This window comes from Somniosus microcephalus, chromosome 9 (assembly GCF_052327205.1).
Source record: "Somniosus microcephalus isolate GS21.2 chromosome 9, FLI_Smic_1.0, whole genome shotgun sequence".
Classification (NCBI taxonomy): Eukaryota; Metazoa; Chordata; class Chondrichthyes; order Squaliformes; family Somniosidae; genus Somniosus; species Somniosus microcephalus.
This window is the reverse complement of record NC_140995.1, coordinates 37,627,859-37,649,145: the sequence shown is the minus strand read 5'-3', so window position 1 is coordinate 37,649,145 and position 21,287 is coordinate 37,627,859. Positions and strand designations below refer to the sequence as shown.

Genomic DNA, 21,287 nt, shown 5'->3' with positions numbered 1-21,287 from the left:
TCACTGTTGCCAGCATTCTCGCCAAGGAGAGAACAGCTGTCAGTGTGCCAGGGGACCTTGATGTGTGGATCCCGAGTGGTAATTCCATCCAAGTTGAGAGATAGAGTGCTCAATGAGCTTCATGAGGGTCATCTGGGAGAGGTAAAAATGAAGTGCCTAGCCAGGGCGTTTGTGTGGTGGCCGGGAATCGATAAAGAAATCGAGGATATGACCAAGAGATGCACAGGATGCCAGAAGGCCCAAAACGCTCCACCACAGGCCCCGCTACATCCATGGGAATGGCCCTCATCCCCATGGCAACGGGTACACATTGATTTTGCTGGTCCATTTATGGACTCAATGTTCCTAATCGCTGTGGACGCCCATTCAAAATGGCCAGAGGTCATCAAAATGTCCTTCACCACCATGAAGAAAACTATTGCAGTCCTACGGACCACCTTCACCAGGAATGGCTTGCCAGAACAGATTTGCTCCGAGAATGGGCCACAGTTTGTGTCCGAGGATTTCTGGAGGTTTCTGAGGAATAATGAGGTGAAACATTACACATCTGCCCCATATCATCCAGCCACAAATGGATTGGCTGAGAGGTTTGTTCAGACCTTTAAAAAGGCAATAAAGGCAATGCATAATGATGACATACCACTACAACACAAGGTGGGTAATTTCTTGTTTGCTTACCGGAATACGACACATGCAGCCACCAACCAAGCTCCAGCCATAATGTTCTTCAACCGAAGGCTACGATGTCGCCTGGATTTGCTCAAACCAAACATAAGACGAGATGTTGTGGATAAGCAATTCCAGCACATAAATGAGAAGCCAACCAGGAGCTTCAAGATAGGGCAACCAGTCTTGGCCCGTGATTACCGAACAGAAAAATGGCAGCCAGGGACGATATGCACACAGCAGGGACCACTAATGTACACAGTGGACGTTGGAGAGAGCATCGTGAGACGCCATGCTGACCAGATTCTAGAGCCACAGGAACAAGCCAAACCCATACCACGAGCAGGTGCACCTGGTAATCAACCCGAAGTACAGATTGCGTCCACCTCAGAAGCAGTGGTATTGGAAGCTGACGAACCAACCAATGACAATGAGCCAGAATCAACTCCGCCGCAAGAACAGGATACTCGAGAAAGGTGCTATCCAGTCAGGATCAGGAAGCCTCCTCAAAGACTGAACTTATAAATGATTATTTCAGTTGATGTATATAGTACAGAGAAAATTGTAATTGTAATTAGTTATTATTTAGTTGTTAAATGAATGTTATGTACTGTTTATCTAAAAGGGGAGGAATTGTTGTGTATGTACCTTTAAGAGAAGAACTGATTCTATACTGCAGTACCGGCAGTGACCACCCCTGTATATAAAGCCATAGCAGGCTTCTCACAGAAATCACAGAAACCCCACAGTGCAGATAGAGGCCATTTCGGCCCATCGAGCCTGCACCGGCACATATCCCACCCGATCCCTGTAACCCCTACACCAACACATATCCCACCCTATCCCCGTAACCCCACGTATTCAATCCCCCTAACACTAAGGGTCAATTTATCATAGCCAATCAACCTAACCCGCAGATCTTTGGACTGTGGGAGGAAACCGGAGCACCCGGAGGAAACCCACGCAAACACAGAGAGAATGTGTAAACTCCACACAGACAGTCACCCGAGGCCGGATTCGAACCCGGGTCCCTGGCGCTGTGAGGCAACAGTGCTAACCACTATGCCACCGTGCTTCAGTCTTAAGTTACCCTCTGTTCAGTAAATACCTGTTAGTATTGTTCTCCTGCAGTCCGTGTATTATTTATACTCGGACACTACAATCCTGCCTTCAGTGGCCTCCTGGGGGTTTAGAAGTCATAGAGGTCTGAAGTTGTTCATTCTTCAGCTCTGGCTTGGTTCCATTTCTTCCTGCCCTCTAGGCACAGATGGCATTTGAATATGCATAATTCTGTCCAAGTGTAATAAAAATATTGGTAATACATACAGTACAATGAAGTAATTTGAGAGAGAAATAAAAGATCCAAGTAGTGTTCCTGCCTTAACCTCTTGTCCTCAGTGTGCTGCTGAAATTACTGCACAGAAGTTTCCTGCTGGTTCAGCTGCTTGCATTGGTTTCACATCAACGCTTGTACCAATGGACTGTAAATGGGCATACCTAGGAAACTTATGTGTATCTCCCTCTAGAGGTTAGTGGCGGATGTAACACTTTCTTAAAAGGTGCACAGCGGTGTAAATCACACTGAGGTGTCCATGCACATAAATCATTAAAAGCTAGTGCACAGATACAAGAAGTAATTTAAAAGGCTAATGGAATGTTGGACTTTATCTGAAGAGGGGTGGAATACAAAAATGAGGATGTAATGCTTCAGCTGTACAGGGCCTTAGTCAGACCTCATCTGGAGTACTGTACTCAGTTTTGGGCACTGAATGTCAGGAAAGATATATTGGCCTTGGATATGGTACAGTGCAGATCCATCAGAATGATACTGGGGTTTCAAGGGCTAGGTTATGAGGACAGGTTGCATAAACTTGGCTTGCATTCCCTTGAGATCAGAAGGTTGAGAGGTGATCTGATTGAGGTGTTTAAAATGATAAAGGGAATCGATATGGTAGATACAGAGAAACTATTTCCTCTGGTGGAGGAGTCCAGAACAAGGGGGCATAATTTTAAAATTAGAGCTAGGCCATTTAGGAGTGAAATCAGGAAGCATTTTTTCACACAAAGGTTAGTGGAAATCTGAAACTCTCCACCCCCCCTCCCAAGGCTGTGATATCTGGGGGTCAGTTGAAAATTTCAAAACTGAGATTGATAGATTTTCGTTAGGTAAGGGTATCAAGGGATATGGCTCAAAGGCGAGTAAATGGAATTGAGGTTACCAGATTAGCCATGATATAATTGAATGGCGGAACAGGCATGAGGGTCTAAATGATCTTATTGAATGGCGGTGCAGGCTCGAGGGGCCATATGGCTTACTCCTGCTCCTATTTCTTATGTTTTTATGTTCTTAAATCGCCTACTCCTGTTCCTATGTTCCTAATTCCAGGTTCTATGGAAGATACATCCAGAAAGAAACAGGGAGACAGGCAGTTCAAGACAGAAAGAGTGGGTCAGAAATAATTAGAGAGTAGGAGAAAAGTAGATAAAGAATTGCACAAAGCAAGAGAGCTATGTTTTATTTTTTACTTTTGTCCGTGACTACGTTAGGCTTACGTGCTGTGGATTTCCTCGGAGCTGCTTTCACTCCACTACTGTAACTTTGCTGGGACAAGCTCTGAGGAAATTCCTGGCCAATGTTTAGACATAGTCGTTTTAAATAAATAATATTTACAAATCTATGCATTATTAGTCGCTGTCATTATTACAGGATATTGTGAATGTTAGAAAATGTTCTTCGTTTTCAATTCCGTTACTTGAAAGTAATGGTTATGTTGGCAGTGCAAACAAAAATAAAGTTGGCAACTTCTGCAGAGCTCTGCATCATACATCACTTCATAAAGTGAATCCCTTAGACTAATGTGGGTGTAGGCTATGCAGGATAATGTATTTGTACAGATTTATCAGCAGGTGCTAAAAAGTCTTGATTTAATGTTGGAAAATCATCCAAACACTGAATTTTTGTTGACGTTTCTGATGCAGAATTCTGCCCATAGTTAGTTAAGTATTCAGTTACTGTATTTTTTGCCTGTGCTGGAAAAGGCGATTACACATCAGATCAAATTTTACTGGAAGAAACTAACGCAGTATTTGTGCCTTTTGGCACAGTTGACTACAAACATGTTTTTTCTATTAGTGAAATGTTCTGTCTTGCGAGTTTTATGTTGTATGATCTGTAAGTGATGCAAGCATGTTTTAAAAAAAGCCTTGTATCTTTTAACTCTAAGCAAAACTTCAATTTTAAAGGGTTACAGTACCTAAATCATGTAAGTTCCAGAGTAACACATCTTATTTTTCAGCTAACCACAGCTAGGCTTGTAACCACATTGTATGGAACAATACAACTTAAAGGTCTCAGTTTGAGGGGATTCAAAGCATGCTCAGAGAATGCTTACATTACTGTTTCATTTGGTTTTCTATAGGGAGAACGTGGAGTACCTGGGGAATATGGTGATCCAGGAAGACCTGGTGCAGATGGTAAGCCTGTGAGTACTAAATGGTTTACTCACCTCTATTTGAAGAAAACTGTCGTGCTTTTTTATGAGTCTTGTTGCTTCTTCTATGATCAACACTTAATTTGACCACAAAATGATTCTGTTCGGTGCAGGCTCGATGGGCCGAAATGGCCTCTATCTGCACTGTGGGGTTTCTGTGATTCTGTGAAAATTAGCATAACTGTAATTTGCAACTCCTCTCCATTATTTTTAACACAATGTTCATATATTTTTTAAATTATTATTGCCATACTTAAGGAATTTTTAACCATTTTACACAGAAATGATTTTTTTTAGTTATCTTTAATCCTAGTTTTTTTTAAACAAAGGCCGGAATTTTCTCAAGAGAGGCGAGTTAGGGGCGTAGGGCCTCCAAGGCGGGTGGGAAACCCGGGAGGGAGGCCAGGGGGTGGGGGGAGGCCTGGGAAGGCAATTGGAGGCCTCGTTGTGGGGTCTCCGATCGCGGGGGGGGGGGGAGGTGGGTTAGGCAGGGACCCTGGATCCAGGAGGTAGGTATAAAGTCACTTATCTCCTGGATGCAGCAGTCCTAGCCTCTGTTTAACTGCCATGTTTCATGAATTGTGTGAACCCCGTCCACAGGCAGTTAAACACAAAATGGAGGGGAAAAAGAGGCTTCCAGCCTCATTGCAATATTTAAATTGAGGTACGGCCCCCTGGGAGTGCATTGGTCGCCCACCTCCGCTAAAACTGTAATTGGATGGGTTGGAGGCGGGATCAGGTCAGGAATCCCATTTTTAACACTTTAACTGCCCCCACGCTCCAAACCCATCCGTTTTTTTAGGGGAAAATTCCGGCCTTTGGTGTCTCTCAAGTTTTAAAAAGGGAACTAGACAAAAGGTGATTAAATGCTAAATGGAACTTGTCTTCATCAGAGATTAAACAATAAGCAATTCTTTAGCTTATCTAGGTAATAGAAAAACACCTCACACCCACTATGTTGGAATGTTCTCTGATCTCAGTCTGTCTGTGAACAACAAGACAGAAACTGGGAACATAAGAATTAGGAGCATGAGTAGACCATACGGCCCGTCGAGCCTGCTCCACCATTCAATAAGATCATGGCTGATCATCGACCTCAACTCCACTTTCCCGCCCGATCTCCATATCCCTTGATTCCCCATGAGTCCAAAAATATATCTGTCTCAGCCTTGAATATACTCAATGACTGAGCATGCACAGCCCTCTGGGGCAGAGAATTCCAAAGATTCATAACATTCTGAGTGAAGAAATTCCTCCTCATCTCAGTCTTAAATGGCCTACCCCTTATCCTGAGACTATGACCCCTAGTTCTAGACACTCCAGCCAGGGGAAACAACCTCTCAGCATCTACCCTGTCAATCTTGAGCACCTAATAGAAACATAGAAACATAGAAGATAGGAGCAGGAGTAGGCCATTCGGCCCCTTGAGCCTGTTCCGCCATTTAATGAGATCATGGCTGATCATCCAAATTCAGTACCCTGTCCCTGCTTTCTCCTCATATTCCTTGATCCCTTTAGCCTTAAGAAATATATCTAACTCCTTCTTGAATATATTTAATGAATTGGCCTCAACTGCCTTCTGTGGTAGAGAATTCCACAGGTTCACCACTTTCTGGGTGAAGAAATTCCTCCTCATCTCAGCCCTAAATGGCTTACCCTTATCCTTAGACTGTGACCCCTGGTTCTGGACTCCCTGCTATCCCTAATTTCCCTTGCTAGCCAAGGTTGATTCACCTTTTTTGTTTTATTTTTATGCCAAACAGGGATGAACAAATTCTGTAGTTCATCCATGCAATCTTTAAATGTTTGCCATTGCCTATCCACCATCAACCCTTTAAGTAACATTCCCCAATCCATCCTAGCCAACTCGCGCCTCATACCATCATAGTTTCCTTTATTTAAATTCAGGACCCTACTCTTTGAGTCAACTACTTCACTCTCCATCTTAATGAAGAATTCTATCATATTATGATCGCTCCGCCCCAATGGGCCTCACACAACAAGATTGCTAATTAATCCTTTCTCACACCCAGTCTAAGATGGCCTGATTGCTAGTTGGTTCCTTGACATATTGGTCCAGGAAACCATCCCGTATACACTCTAGGAATTCCTCCTCCACAGTATTGTTACTAATTTGGTTAGCCCAATCTATATGTTGATTAAAGTCACCCATGATAACTGTTGTGCCCTTATTGCACGCGTCTCTAATTTCCCATTTAATGCCATCCCCAACCTCAGCATTACTGTTTGGGGGTCTGTATACAACTCCCACTAATGTTTTCTGCCCCTTGGTATTTCTTAGCTCTACACATACAGATTCCACATCATCAGAGCTAATATCCTTGATGCGCTATCAATTACTCATAAAAGACCGAGAGTTAGAAGAGTAACTAAAGGCTTTTATTAACAACAGAATGGAGGTCTGCCTCGAGTGGTCGACAGGCCCAGGATACAAAGGGCTGGGGAGCAGTCACCTTTATACTAGGACCTGTGGGAGGAGTCAGCCGAGGCATGTCCAGGCATGTACACAGTGGAATACAAACAGGACAAACAGGAATACAAACAGTGGTTTACCACATTCACCCCTTGTTTAAAATTGAGTCCGGCGGGGTGAAGTGTATTAAAAGTTAGTGTATTGGAGTCTCTCCGGAGGTCTTGTCTGCCGCTGTGATCGGCGTGGCGACGGCAGGGGTAGTGAAGCTTCCAGCGTCGAGTCCAGCGTAGGCTGTGGCACAGGCGTGTCGTCCTCGTAGATGTCGAGCGGGTCGCGGGGCCCAGGCCTGCCGTCTGCTGGGGCTGGATATCGGATCGTGGGGGGGGGTGGTAGTGGGTAGTGGGTTACTGCGGTCCCCGAGGGTGCAAGGTCTCTTATGGAGACTGTGTCCTCCCGCCCGTCCGGGTATGCGATGTAAGCATACTGGGGGTTGGCGTGGAGGAGGTCGACCCTCTCGACCAGGGGGTCCGTTTTATGGGTCCTCACGTGTCTTCTCAGTAGGACCGGCCCTGGGGACGTCAGCCATGGCGGTAGCGATGTCCCCGATGTGGACTTCCTTGGGAAGACAAACATTTTCTCATGAGGGGTGGCGTTAGTGGCAGTGCAGAGCAGTGACCGAATAGAGTGGAGCGCATCGGGGAGAACATCCTGCCAGCGGGAGGTTGGAAGGCCCCTAGACTTTAAGGCTAGCAGGACGGCCTTCCAAACTGTCGCATTTTCTCTTTCCACCTGTCCGTTCCCCCGGGGGTTGTAACTGGTGGTCCTGCTTGTGGCAATACCCCTAGTTAGCAGGTACTGACGGAGTTCGTCGCTCATAAACGATGAGCCCCGGTCGCTATGGATATAGCTGGGGAAGCCGAACAGGGTGAAGAGGTTGTTCAGACATTTAATGACCGTGGCACTGGTCATGTCCGGGCAGGGGAAGGCGAACGGGAAACGGGAGTACTCATCAATAATATTGAGGAAGTACACATTGCGGTCGGAGGAGGGGAGAGGCCCTTTAAAATCAACGCTCAGGCGCTCGAAGGGGCGAGTGGCTTTTATCAGGTGGGCCCTGTCTGGTCTATAAAAGTGCGGTTTGCACTCAGCGCAGACTTGGCAGTTCCTGGTCATGGTCCTGACCTCCTCAATAGAGTAAGGCAGGTTGCGGGCCTTGATGAGGTGGAAGAACCTGGTGACCCCCGGGTGGCAGAGGTCATTGTGGAGGACCCGTAGTCTATCGATCTGCGCGCTGGCGCAGGTGCCACGCGATAGCGCATCCGGGGGTTCATTTAGCTTCCCGGGCCGGTACAAGATCTCGTAGTTGTAGGTGGAAAGTTCGATTCTCCACCTCAAGATCTTGTCATTTTTGATTTTGCCCCTCTGCTTGTTGTTAAACATAAAAGCAACTGAACGCTGGTCAGTGAGCAGGGTAAATCGTTTTCCGGCCAGGTAGTGCCTCCAATGACGCACAGCCTCCACAATCGCCTGGGCCTCCTTCTCAACAGTGGAGTGTCTGGTCTCCGGGCCTTGGAGGGTTCGTGAAAAGAAGGCCACGGGTCTCCCCGCCTGATTGAGGGTAGCGGCCAGGGCAAAGTCGGACGCGTCGCTTTCCACCTGGAAGGGGATGGATTCGTCCACTGCGTGCATGGTGGCTTTGGCAATGTCCTCCTTGATACGGTGGAAGGCTAAGCAGGCCTCTGCCGTCAAGGGAAAAGAGGTCGACTTGATCAGCGGACGGGCCTTGTCCGCATAGTAGGGGACCCACTGGGCGTAATAGGAGAAAAACCCTAGGCACCTCTTCAGGGCCTTGAGGCAGTGGGGCAGTGGAAGTTCCATAAGGGGACGCATCCGGTCGGGGTCGGGGCCGATGACTCCGTGTTCCACAACACAGCCAAGGATGGCGAGGCGGTTTGTGCGGAATATGCACTTCTCCTTGTTATATGTCAGGTTTAGGAGTTGGGCGGTGCGGAGGAATTTTTCGAGGTTTGCGTCATGGTCCTGCAAGTCACGGCCGCAGATGGTCACATTGTCCAGATATGGGAAAGTGGCCTGCAACGCATTTTGATCTACCATCCGGTCCATCTCCCTTTGGAAGACGGAGACCCCGTTGGTGACGCCAAAGGGAACCCTAAGGAAGTGATAGAGGCGGCCGTTTGCCTCAAAGGCAGTGTACTGGCGGTCCTCAGGGCGGATGGGGAGCTGGTGGTACGCTGATTTCAGGTCAATGGTCGAGAAGACGCGGTACTGCGCGATCTGGTTGACCATATCAGCTATACGGGGGAGTGGGTAGGCGTCCAGCAGGGTGTAGCGATTTATTGTCTGGCTGTAGTCGATGACCAGGCGCTGCTTCTCGCCGGTCTTAACGACCACAACCTGGGCTCGCCAGGGGCTGGTGCTGCCCTCAATAATCCCTTCTTTCAGGAGCCGCTCCACTTCGGTTTTAATGAAAACCCTGTCCCCGGCACTGTATCGCCTGCTCTTTGTGGCGATGGGCTTACAGTCGGGGGTGAGGTTAGCAAACAGTGGTGGGGGGGTGACTCTGAGTGTGGAGAGGTTGCACCTGGTGCGCGGCGGGCAATTTGGAAGCTGCTGGCTGCGGACTGTGAGTGGGGGTAGGGGTCCACCGTACGCCATCGTAACACTTTTAAGGTGGCACTGAAAATCTAACCCCAGCAGGACGGCAGCGCAGAGGTCAGGCAGGACCAGAAGTTTAAAATGATCGTACACGGTCCCGTCTACTACGAGTGTCACCACGCAGTAGCCGCCGATGTCCGCCGACTGGGACTCGGAGGCCATAGAAATCCGCTGTTGTGCAGGCAGGACTGGGAGAGAGCAACGCCGCACCGTGTCGGGGTGGATGAAGCTCTCCGTGCTCCCAGAGTCAAAAAGGCAGATTGTATCATGACCATTTACCTTAATGTCCATTGTGGAACTGGCCAGTTGGTGCGGTCTCGCTTGGTCCAGTGTAACGGATGCCAGCGTAGGGGTCGGTGTGTCGCTGCGGGTATCAGATGAGGCGGTGTCGGGGGCCTGCTGCGTCCCGGCTGTCGTCCAAGATGGCGGCGTCCATGATCCCCATGTGGCTGGAGGCGTCCAAAATGGCTGCTGTACCGGTGATTCGCACATGGCCGGGGAGGTCCAAGATGGCGGCCCGCATGGCCCACACGCGGCGCTGCTGGGGTTCGGGGTGGCTTTGGCCCTGCAGACGCTAGCGTAGTGTCCCTTCTTCCCGCAGCCCGAGCAGATCGCGTTTTTCGCCGGGCAGCGCGCTCTGGGGTGTTTTGCCTGGCCACAGAAGTAGCATTTCTGGCCTTGGGGCACTGCTGTCTGGCCTTGGGACACTGCTGCGGTAGTTGGGCCGTTGTTGGGGTGTGGCTGGGGTGGCACGGCGCTATGAGGCGGTCCTACCGTGTCCCAGGCTGTCATTCCCCGCGGCGTCCACGGTGCAGAGGAGTAGGCATCCATGCCCTGGTAGGCTGCATCCAACGATAGTGCGAGTTCAGAGGCCTTGTTGAGGTCGAGGTTACTCTGCTCCAACAGTCGCTGTCGGGTGTAATTGGATCTGTGGCCCGCTACAAAAGCGTCCCGGATAAGTTCCTCTGTGTACACGGCGGCCTTTACATCCTTACAACCACAGGCCCAGCCAAGCACAGACAGTGCCTGAAGGTATTCCACGGTCGATTCCCCAGGTTGTTGTTTACGACTCCCCAGAAGGTGCCTGGCGTACACTTCGTTCACTGGGCGCGTGTACTGGTCCTTGAGGAGCTTGATAGCGTCCGCGTACGAGGTCGCGTCTTGGATGACCGAGTACACTCGGTGGTTCACTTTGGAGGTCAGGACATCCAGTTTGTCCTCGTCCGATTTGATTGCTTCAGAGGCGGTCAGGAATTTTTCGAAACACTTAAGCCAGTGAGTAAACTTGGTGGATGAGTCCGCCTCCCGATGATCTAAGTCCAGGCATGCTGGTGTGAGGATCTTCTCCATTATAAAAATGTTGTTAATAAAATTGATGCGCTATCAATTACTCATAAAAGACCGAGAGTTAGAAGAGTAACTAAAGGCTTTTATTAACAACAGAATGGAGGTCTGCCTCGAGTGGTCGACAGGCCCAGAATACAAAGGGCTGGGGAGCAGTCACCTTTATACTAGGACCTGTGGGAGGAGTCAGCCGAGGCATGTCCAGGCATGTACACAGTGGAATACAAACAGGACAAACAGGAATACAAACAGTGGTTTACCACAATCCTTCCTTACTATTGTGTTAATCTCCTCTTTAACCAGCAATGCTACCCCACCTCCTTTTCCTTTTTGCCTGTCTTTCCTGAATATTGAATACCCCTGGATGTTGAATTCCTAGCCTTGGTCACCCTGGAGCAATGTCTCCATAATCCCAATTATATCATATCCGTTTACAACTATTTGCGCAGCTAATTCATCCACCTTATTATGAATGCTGCTCGCATTAAGGCACAAAGCCTTCAGGCTTGTTTTTTTAACACTCTTAGACCTTTTAGAATTATTATTTAGTTGGCCATGTTTGATTTACACCCTTGATTTCTCTGACTGCCACTTTTGCTTTTCTCCTTCCTGTCTTTTGCTTCTATCCTTGTTTCCCTTTCCCCTGTCTCCCTGCACAGGCTCCCAACCCCCTGCCATTTTAGTTTAAACCCTCCCCAACAGCACTAGCAAACACTTCCCCTAGGATATTGGTCCTGGTCCTGCCCAGGTACAAACCGTCCAGTTTGTACTGGTCCCACCTCCCCCAGAACTGTTTCCAATGTCCCAGGAATTTGAATCCCTCCCCCTGCACCATTCCTCTAGCCACATATTCATCTGAAATATCCTTCTATTTCTACTCTGACTAGCACGTGGCACTGGTTGCAATCCTGAGATTACTACCTTTGAGGTCCTATTTTTTAATTTACCTCCTAACTCTCTATATTCAGCTTTTAGGACCTCATCCCGGTTTTTACCTATATCGTTGGTACCTATATGCACCACGACAACTGGCTGTTCACCCTCTCCCTCCAGAATGCCCTGCAGCCGCTCCGAGTCACCCTTGACCCTTGCACCAGGGAGGCAATATACCATCCTGGAGTCTCGTTTGCGGCCGCAGAAACGCCTATCTATTCCCCTTACAATAGAATCCCCTATCACTATAACTCTCCCACTCTTTTTCCTCCCGTCCTGTGCAGCAGAACGACCCATGGTGCCAGGAAGTTGGCTGCTGCTTTCTTCCCCTGATAAGCCATCTCCCTCAACAATATCCAAAGCGGTATATCTGTTTGAGAGGGGGATGGCCACAGGGGACCCCTGCCCTACCTGTCTGCGCGTACTACTTTGCCTGACGGTCACCCATTCCCTTCCTGCCTGTGCAGCCTTTACCTGCGCTGTGACCAACTAATTAAACGTGATATCTACGACGTCCTCAGCATCGCGAATGCTCCAGTATGTATCCATCCGCAGCTCCAGCGCCGCAATGTGGTCTGCCAGTAGCTGCAGGGAAACAGGTTAGGAGACAGGATTTTTGAAAAAGCAAGACTGTGAGAGCAGTCATGTTGTTTTAATAAGAAAGCCGTGAGAGCTTTTGCTCAGGTGAAGAGTTTAGAAATGCTGGAGGATAGTTGGAAGCCATCTTATTTAAGTCAATTATGATGAGCTACTGATATGGAATGTTTATATAGTACAGGAAACTCTCTTTTAACCGGCACCTAAATATCCGGAAATCTCTCTTAACCGGCAAAATTCAGGAGTAGGTTCAGGTAAGTTTTACTATATATTAGTGGTCGTGTAACCAGGGTTCCTGGATCTGTGGCCGTGTAACCGGGGTTCCTGCACCTGTGGCCTTGCAACAGGGACTCCTGGATCTGTGGCCGTGTAACCAGGACTCCTGCACAAGTGCCGTGTAACCGGGGCTCCTGCACCTGTGGCCGTGTACGGGGCTGTCGTACCTTGGTAAATATACCTCTCTGTAATCCGGACTTTTTGATCAACCGGCACCACGCCGGTCCTGTCGGTGCCGGATAAAAAAGAGTTTCCTGTATTGTGATGTGAGGATGTACTGTATGGATTGAATTAAGTGAGTCTGGTCATAATCTATTCCATTCTCCCAGTTCCTCCATCTCCGCCGCATCTGCTCCGACGATGCCACCCTCCACACCAGTGCTTCAGACATGTCTTCCTTTTTCCTCAACCGAGGGTTCCCCTCTACCATGGTTGACATGGCCCTCGACTGGGACCGTTCGATCTCCCGCACTTCAGCCCTCACCCCTGTCCCTCCCTCCTGGAACGACGATAGGGTTCCCCTTGTCCTCACCTTTCACCCAACCAGCCTCCACATTCAACGGATCATCCTCTGCCATTTCCGCCACCTCCAACGTGATCCCACCACCAAACGCATCTTCCCCTCCCCTCCCCTTTCAGCATTCCGTGGGGACCGCTCCCTCCGAGACACCCTAGTCCACTCCTCTAACACCCCCAGCACCCCTTCCCCTTCACCCGGCACCTTCCCGTGCAAGCGCAGGAGATGCAACACCTGCCCCTATACCTCCCCCTTCCCACTGTCCAGGGCCCCAAACACCCCTTCCAGGTGAAAGCGATTTACTTGTACTTCTTGCAATCTAGTATACTGTATTCGATGCTCACGATGTGGTCTCCTCTACATTGGGGAGACCAAACGCAGATTGGGTGACCGCTTTGTGGAACACCTCCGTTCAGTCCGTAAGGGTGACCCCAAGCTTCCGGTCGCTTGTCATTTCAATTCACCGTTCCATCCCCACTCAGACCTCACCGTCTGCGGCCTCTTGTATTGTTCCATGGAAGCTCACCGTAAACTCGAGGAACAGCACCTCATCTTCTGATTAGGCACTTTACAGTCTTCCGGACTCAACATTGAGTTCAACAACTTCAGATCATAACCTCGGCCCCTATTATATTTTTATATTTTTTATCCACACTTTTGGTTTGTGACTTTTCCTTTTTTTCCTCTCTCTCTCCCACATGGCAGCTGTCTTTCACTCTGCCAGTGCATTTCACACTTTTTTTAGAGCCATTGTCTGTTTCTTTACCTATCCTATTACTATCTCGTCTCACCTTGAATATCTCTTAATGTCTCTTCTTTCATCCCCTCCCCCATTTCCCAGCCCCCAAACTGCCTTTTGTTTCATTTCCTGCCTTTTCTCTCAGTTCTGTAGAAGGGTTTCGACCCGAAACGTTGACTCTATTTCTCTCTCCACTGATGTTGCCTGGCCTGCTGAGTTTTTCCAGCATTTTCTGTTGTTATTTTGTGGTCATAATGGCTGTTTGGTATGTTCAGCTAGCTATGAAATGAAGCGACTTAAGGCCTCGTCTCACTAAGGCAGGAATTTTCCGGGGTGGTAGCAGGTGCAATCGGAGGCGGGTCAGGTGGGAAAGTTGTTATTTTTGGGAGCGGGTCAGAAACCCGCTGTCATCCCGCTCCCACGCGCCTTTCCCCCAGGTGCGTCTGTCAGCACAGACCCGACCCGACCGGCAGAGGTGGGCGACCGAATTAAAATTATTAGTAGCTAGTTGTCAGACCCTCAAGAGTGGTTTTACCCTTGCCATTTGAATTTAACTGGATGGCCACGGGAAACACACTGCTTGGGAACCACGTCTGTCTACCTGAGGCGGAACTTCAGTGGCTATTGCTCCAGCTGATTAGTTGACAGCATCAAAGTCTGCAAAGGGATATAGGTAGATTAAATGAATGGGCAGTAAGGTGGCAGATGGAGTATAATGTAGGGAAATGTGAGGTTATTCACTTTGGTAGGAAGAATAGAAAAACAGAATACTTTTTAAATGGTGAGAAACTTTCAAATGTTGGTGTTCAGAGAGATTTGGGTGTCCTCGTGCAAGAAACACAGAAAGCTAGCATGCAGGTACAGGAAGCAATAAGGAAGGCAAATGGCATGTTGGTCTTTATTGCAAGGGGGTTGGAGTATAAGAGTAAGGAAGTCTTGCTACAATTGTACAGGGCCTTGGTGAGACCACACCTGGAGTACTGTGCACAGTTTTGGTCTCCTTATCTAAGGAAGGATATACTTGCCTTGGAGGCAGTGCAATGAAGGTTCACTAGATTGATTCCTGGGATGAGAGGGCTGTCCTGTGATGAGAGATTGTGTAGAATGGGCCTATACTCTCTGGAGTTTAGAAGAATGAGAGGTGATCTCATTGAAACATACAAGATTCTGAAGGGGATTGACAGGGTATATGCTGAGAGGTTGTTTCCTCTGGCTGGAGTGTCTAGAACTAGGGGGCATAGTCTCAGGATAAGGGGTAGGTCATTTAAGACTGAGATGAGGAGGAATTTCTTCACTCAGAGGGTTGTGAATCTTTGGAATTCTCTGCCCCAGCGCGCTGTGAATGCTGAGTCTTTGAGTATATTCAAGGCTGAGATGGATAGATTTTTGGACTCTAGGGGAATCAAGGGATATGGAGATCGGGCGGGAAAGTGGAGTTGAGGTCGATGATCAGCCATGATCTTATTGAATGGCGGAGCAGGCTCGAGGAGCCGTATGGCCTACTCCTGCTCTTATTTCTTATGTTCTTAAATGTACTATAAAAGCTACCACCTGACAGATGATCACTTTCCTTAGCAAATGCTGTTTCTCACTGCATTTCCAGCACACATTCTACAGGCTGCAGTCTTTCCAGCAGAGTCTTCATCCAGTGTCACCTCATTTGAAGAACGTCTTTCACCATTGACTTATTGCTTCTGTTATCTCTACTTCACCTGCCATCTATTCCATTAGCATGGATACCATTTATACTGTCTCACCCTGGCCCTCAGAATCTGACCACCATGAGCCCCAACACCAGCAGCACCAGGCACATCAGCAGCACTAACAACAACACCACCATCCTTCTCCGCAATCACCTGATGCTGCACATGACAGAGGGCATCAGCACCCAAGCACATTGCTGCCCAGGAGGCCAGGGATGGCATCATCATGGCCAGATTTACTTCACTTGATGTTGTACACCCATATGGCTGCTAAATGATGCGCCAGGTTGGCACCACCGCACAGCATCCATAAAGCATCCCTGCAATGACCAGACCATTCCTTTCACACTCACCACCATTGCTGGAGGTACCATTATGTCTCACTATTCAATGCAACTCACTAAGCCACTTTCAAAGATGCACACAAAGTGTTGAAAATAAAGATTTTAATGTTTGACAGCATATTAATGGAAACTTTACATAAACATTGGATAAAACACCCAAGTGGCTATCCTTGTGGATCTACTTGTGTGTCATCTTTCTCTTCCGTGTGCTTCTACGAGGTGCTAGCCTTGTGGCTTCAGCAGAGGTAGAGGCAGCCTACTCACTTCCCTGCTGCCAAGGAGCTGGAGGGCATCTTGCTGCACATCAGTGGGGCCATGAGGACCCACGTCTACGCTGACATCCCTCCTAGAGAGGAGGTCTATGAATCTCTGCCATCCATTCTCCATACATAGCCAACTATCCTCCATAGATAGCTATCTATTCTCCATAGAGACCATGTGCTCCTGTGAGTGGTGCATTAGCTGCTCCATTTAGGTGGCCATCTTATCCATGGAGGAGCCTACAGTTGCCATTGCCTGCAACATGGTGGTGCTCATGTTGGAGATGGACTCTTCCATTCTCTGAACGTTTGCAGACAAGCGCTCGCAAAATCTGTCAGACCCCCCTGCACTTCTTCCTGCACCTCCAGGAGCATCCTCTTTCTAGATGGCCCCCGAGGCTCAGTGTCTTCATGCAGCTGAGCAGAGCTAGGAGCGTCCTGTGCCCTCCGGCGAGGACTCTCCACTGCTGTCCCTGTCCCCATATGAGTGACTGATGTATGCCATGTATGATATGTAATTCTGTCACCAGGTTGCTGAGATGTCCCCCTCTCTCCGTCTCCCCCCTCCAGCCGCTTGGCCACTCCATATATTTCTAAAGCAGCCTCCTCTGCTATTGTAAGATTTTCAAATGATGGAGGGCCACGGTTCTCCCCCTCACCCTCTTATTTTGGGCTCTCTTTTCCTGCAAGGAGGGAAAGAAGAGAAGGTTGAGTAAGAATGATGGAATGAGTGTAAGGAATGGTTTGTGAGATGGGGATGTGATAATGTGGATAAATGTAAGAAGTCACACAACACCAGGTTATAGTCCAACAGTTTTATTTGAAATCACAAGCTTTCGGAGCGCTGCTCTTTCGTCAGGTGAAGTGGAGAGATGCATAAAGACACAGCTTATATAGTCAGAGAATAATGCTGGATGATTACAGGTAATCTTTCTAACTGCCATTTATCACACCTCAGCAGAGAGATAATCACAGCAATCAAAGGTGTGAATGGTGCCCAAACAGGTTAGTCAGGAAAACATTACATCAAAGAACAATGAGGTGGGGTCACAAGGGGTCAAATGTTGCAGATGCTGGGGTCTGTATGAAAAACAAAAAACAGACAAAAAAACATTTTTTTTTCTGGAAATCACAGCAGGTCCGGCCGCATCTGTGTAGAGAGAACAAGCCAACGACGACTCGAGTCTGGATGACCCTACGTCAGGTGGGGTTACATGTAGCGTGACATGAACCCAAGATCCCGGTTGAGGCCATCCTCATGAGTGCGGAACTTGGCTATCAGTTTCTGCTCTACAATTTTGCGTTGTTGTGTGTCTCGAAGGTCGCCTTGGAGAATGCTTACCCGAAGATCGGAGGCTGAATGTCCTTGACTGCTGAAGTGTTCCCCGACTGGGAGGGAACACTCCTGCCTGGTGATTGTTGCGCGGTGTCCGTTCATCCATTGTCGCAGTGTCTACATGGTCTCGCCGATGTACCATGCTCCAGGGCATCCTTTCCTGCAACGTATGAGGTAGACAACGTTGGCCGAGTCACATGAGTATGTACCATGTACCTGGTGGGTGGTGTCCTCACATGTGATGATGGTATCTGTGTTGATGATCTGGCATGTCTTGCAGAGGTTGCCGTGGCAGGGTTGTGTGGTGTCGTGGTCGCTGTTCTCCTGAAAGCTGGGTAATTTGCTGCGAACGATGGTCTGTTTGAGGTTAGGCAGCTGTTTGAAGGCGAGTAGTGGAGGCATGGGGATGGCCTTAGCGAGGTGTTCGTCATCATCGATGACATGTTGAAGGCTGCGAAGAACATGGCGTAGTTTCTCCGCTCCGGGGAAGTACTGGACGATGAAGGGTACTCTGTTGGTTGTGTCCCGTGTTTGTCTTCTGAAGAGGTCTATGCGATTTTTTGCTGTGGCCCGTTGGAACTGTCGATCGACGAGTCGAGCATCATATCCCATTCTTACGAGGGCGTCTTTCAGCGTCTGTAGGTCTCCATCGCGTTCCTCCTCGTCTGAGCAGATCCTGTGTATTCGCAGGGCTTGTCTATAGGGGATGGCTTCTTTAACGTGGTTAGGGTGGAAGCTGGAGAAGTGGAGCATCCCGAGGTTGTCTGTGGGCTTGCGGTAGAGTGAAGTGCTGAGGTGTCCGTCTTTGATGGAGATTCGTGTGTCCAAGAATGAAACCGATTCTGAGGAGTAGTCCATGGTGAGTTTGATGGTGGGATGGAACTTGTTGATGTTATCGTGTAGTCTTTTCAGTGATTCTTCGCCGTGCGTCCATAGGAAGAAAATGTCGTCGATGTATCTAGTGTATAGCGTTGGTTGGAGGTCCTGTGCAGCGAAGAAGTCTACTCGAACTTGTGCATGAAAATGTTGGCGTATTGGGGTGCAAATTTGGTCCCCATGGCTGTTCCGTGTGTTTGGGTAAAGAACTGGTTGTCGAAGGTGAAGACATTGTGGTCAAGGATGAAGCGGATGAGTTGTAGGATGGCGTCTGGAGATTGGCTGAGTACTGAGGCTGTCGCAGCGATGCCGTCATCGTGGGGGATACTGGTGTAGAGTGCCGAGATGTCCATCGTGGCGAGGAGTGTTCCTGGTTCAGCTGGTCCATGGGTGCCGATGGGCCACAGCAAAAAATCGCATAGACCTCCTCAGAAGACAAACACGGGACACAACCAACAGAGTACCCTTCGTCGTCCAGTACTTCCCTGGAGCGGAGAAACTACGCCATGTTCTTCGCAGCCTTCAACATGTCATCGATGACGACGAACACCTCGCTAAGGCCATCCCCACGCCTCCACTACTCACCTTCAAACAGCCGCCTAACCTCAAACAGACCATCGTTCGCAGCAAATTACCCAGCTTTCAGGAGAACAGTGACCATGACACCACACAACCCTGCCACGGCAACCTCTGCAAGACATGTCAGATCATCAACACAGATAACATCATCACACGTGAGGACACCACCCACCAGGTACATGGTACATACTCATGTGACTCGGCCAACGTTGTCTACCTCATATGTTGCAGGAAAGGATGCCCCGGAGCATGGTACATCGGCGAGACCATGCAGGCACTGCGACAACAGATGAACGGACACCGCGCAACAATCGCCAGGCAGGAGTGTTCCCTCCCAGTCAGGGAATACTTCAGCAGTCAAGGACATTCAGCCTCCGATCTTCGGGTAAGCATTCTCCAAGGCGGCCTTCGAGACACATGACAACGCAAAATCGTAGAGCAGAAACTGATAGCCAAGTTCCGCACTCATGAGGACGGCCTCAACCGGGATCTTGGGTTCATGTCACGCTACATGTAACCCCACCTGACGTAGGGTCATCCAGACTCGAGTCGTCGTTGGCTTGTTCTCTCTACACAGATGCGGCCGGACTGCTGTGATTTCCAGCAAAAAAAATGTTTTTTTTGTCTGTTTTTTGTTTTTCATACAGACCCCAGCATCTGCAACATTTGATCCCTTGTGACCCCACCTCATTGTTCTTTGATGTAATGTTTTCCTGACTAACCTGTTTGGACACCATTCACACCTTTGATTGCTGTGATTATCTCTCTGCCGAGGTGTGATAAATGGCAGTTAGAAAGATTACCTGTAATCATCCGGCATTATTCTCTGACTATATAAGCTGTGTCTTTATGCATCTCTCCACTTCACCTGACGAAGGAGCAGTGCTCCGAAAGCTTGTGATTTCAAATAAAACTGTTGGACTATAACCTGGTGTTGTGTGACTTCTTACATTTGTCCACCCCAGTCCAACACCGGCATCTCCACACCATAATGTGGATAGAAAGAGAAGGATTAGTGGACGTGCAAGTTATGTTAGTGTGAGTAAGGATGTGCAGGGATAGGATTGGGAAGGCAGAGTGATGGGGATGTGATGAGAGGCACAGCAGGATGAAGTTGAGTGCGGCTTTGTACTCACGTTTCCTGATCTAATGAGATCACTGAAACATTTGCAGCACTGCATCCAGGTCCTCCTGACCACTTCCCTGCTGGTGACCTCCACTGCAATCTCCAACCAGGCTGTTTTGGTGTCCTGGGGAGGTTTCTTCTGCCCATTGGAAGGAAAGAGGACCTCCCAGCATGCTCTGACTCCCTCCATATCATCGGAGAACCTGGGTGCAGCCCTCTGCCTCTGTACAGTCATTGTCAGTGTTTGCAGCACTCCAATGCTAAAGTGCACTGACAGCATTATGTTACATTGACATTCAAATCCAATATGGCCATGACCCCTATAAAATCCCGGCTGAAAACGGGTCATCGATGACATCACCAGATCAGTACCATTTAATTCGGCTGGGTAACGCGCAGGGCGGGCTTAATAAGCCCTATTAAGGGAAAGTCATTTTCAGCAGCAAGATGGATCCAGCAGCGGGATCGTGACTCACCATGGCCACTGCCCGCACTGGACCTGCCCAGGTAGGCAAAATTCTGGCCTAAGAGTTTGCTCGGTCCACCTTCAGAGAGATTCACAATATTGGGCTCAGGTCACAAGGGGGTACTATTGTTACACCCTCAGGTCATGCTATTATGCGAGTAGATGTCAGGCAGGGTGAGTCAACTCCCACAATAGTAAGACACTGAGACTAATTATGGGAATGACTGACAGCACTGTGCTCGAGAAAAGCAGACCTGAAGTTGTAATAATTATATTTTGAACAATATAACTTTTTATAAAAACTCCTACAAGAAATTTAAAACCAGTTAGACAGATGATGATAGGTTTTTGGAACAAGAACATTTTTTATACCGTAGAAAGTTTATTCAAAAAATTCTGAAAAGGATACTGCAAGATAGTTTAACCTGATCTTATTATAGGCAATTTAAAACCATCAGATTTTTATTCTGTATCAATATTTGTAATGTTGTGATAAATAATTTAATATATGAATTTTTGCATTGAGTAATTTCAGGTAAAAACATAACTTCAATATTTACCATTATGTTTCATTTTGTGATTACATAACATGGAAAAAGTGCAGAACCAATGCTGAATACAGGATTACGATTCTATTACACAAAGTTAATGCTTGACCTATGTAAGGCATTGTTACAGCTGCACAGACAGGAGACAGAAGGTCACCTAATGTTGCTGAATCTGAAAGCTGCCCTTTTCAGTATCAATTAATCATGCATATTTGAAACATGTATATATAATTTATCAAGTTTTAAAAAAAATTGGAGAGGAAATTCCTCTGAGCTGCTTCTGCTCCGCCAGTGTTACTTTGCCTGAAATAGATGTTTACCCACAGAAGTGATGATTTAAAGAGATAGTTAAGAAGATAAGCTACTGATTTTAAAG

The 21,287-nt window shown here is 48.1% G+C and overlaps 1 protein-coding gene across 1 annotated transcript in view; it reads left to right on the top strand.

Annotated features, from left to right (window-relative positions):
* The window catches only part of col21a1 (collagen, type XXI, alpha 1), a 639,396-nt gene that overhangs the window by 215,425 nt on the left and 402,684 nt on the right, over positions 1-21,287 (top strand). The window contains exon 10 of the mRNA XM_085996520.1: positions 4,086-4,148. Coding sequence (XP_085852646.1) covers positions 4,086-4,148 — 63 coding nt within the window. The remainder of the gene's footprint in view (positions 1-4,085; positions 4,149-21,287) is intronic.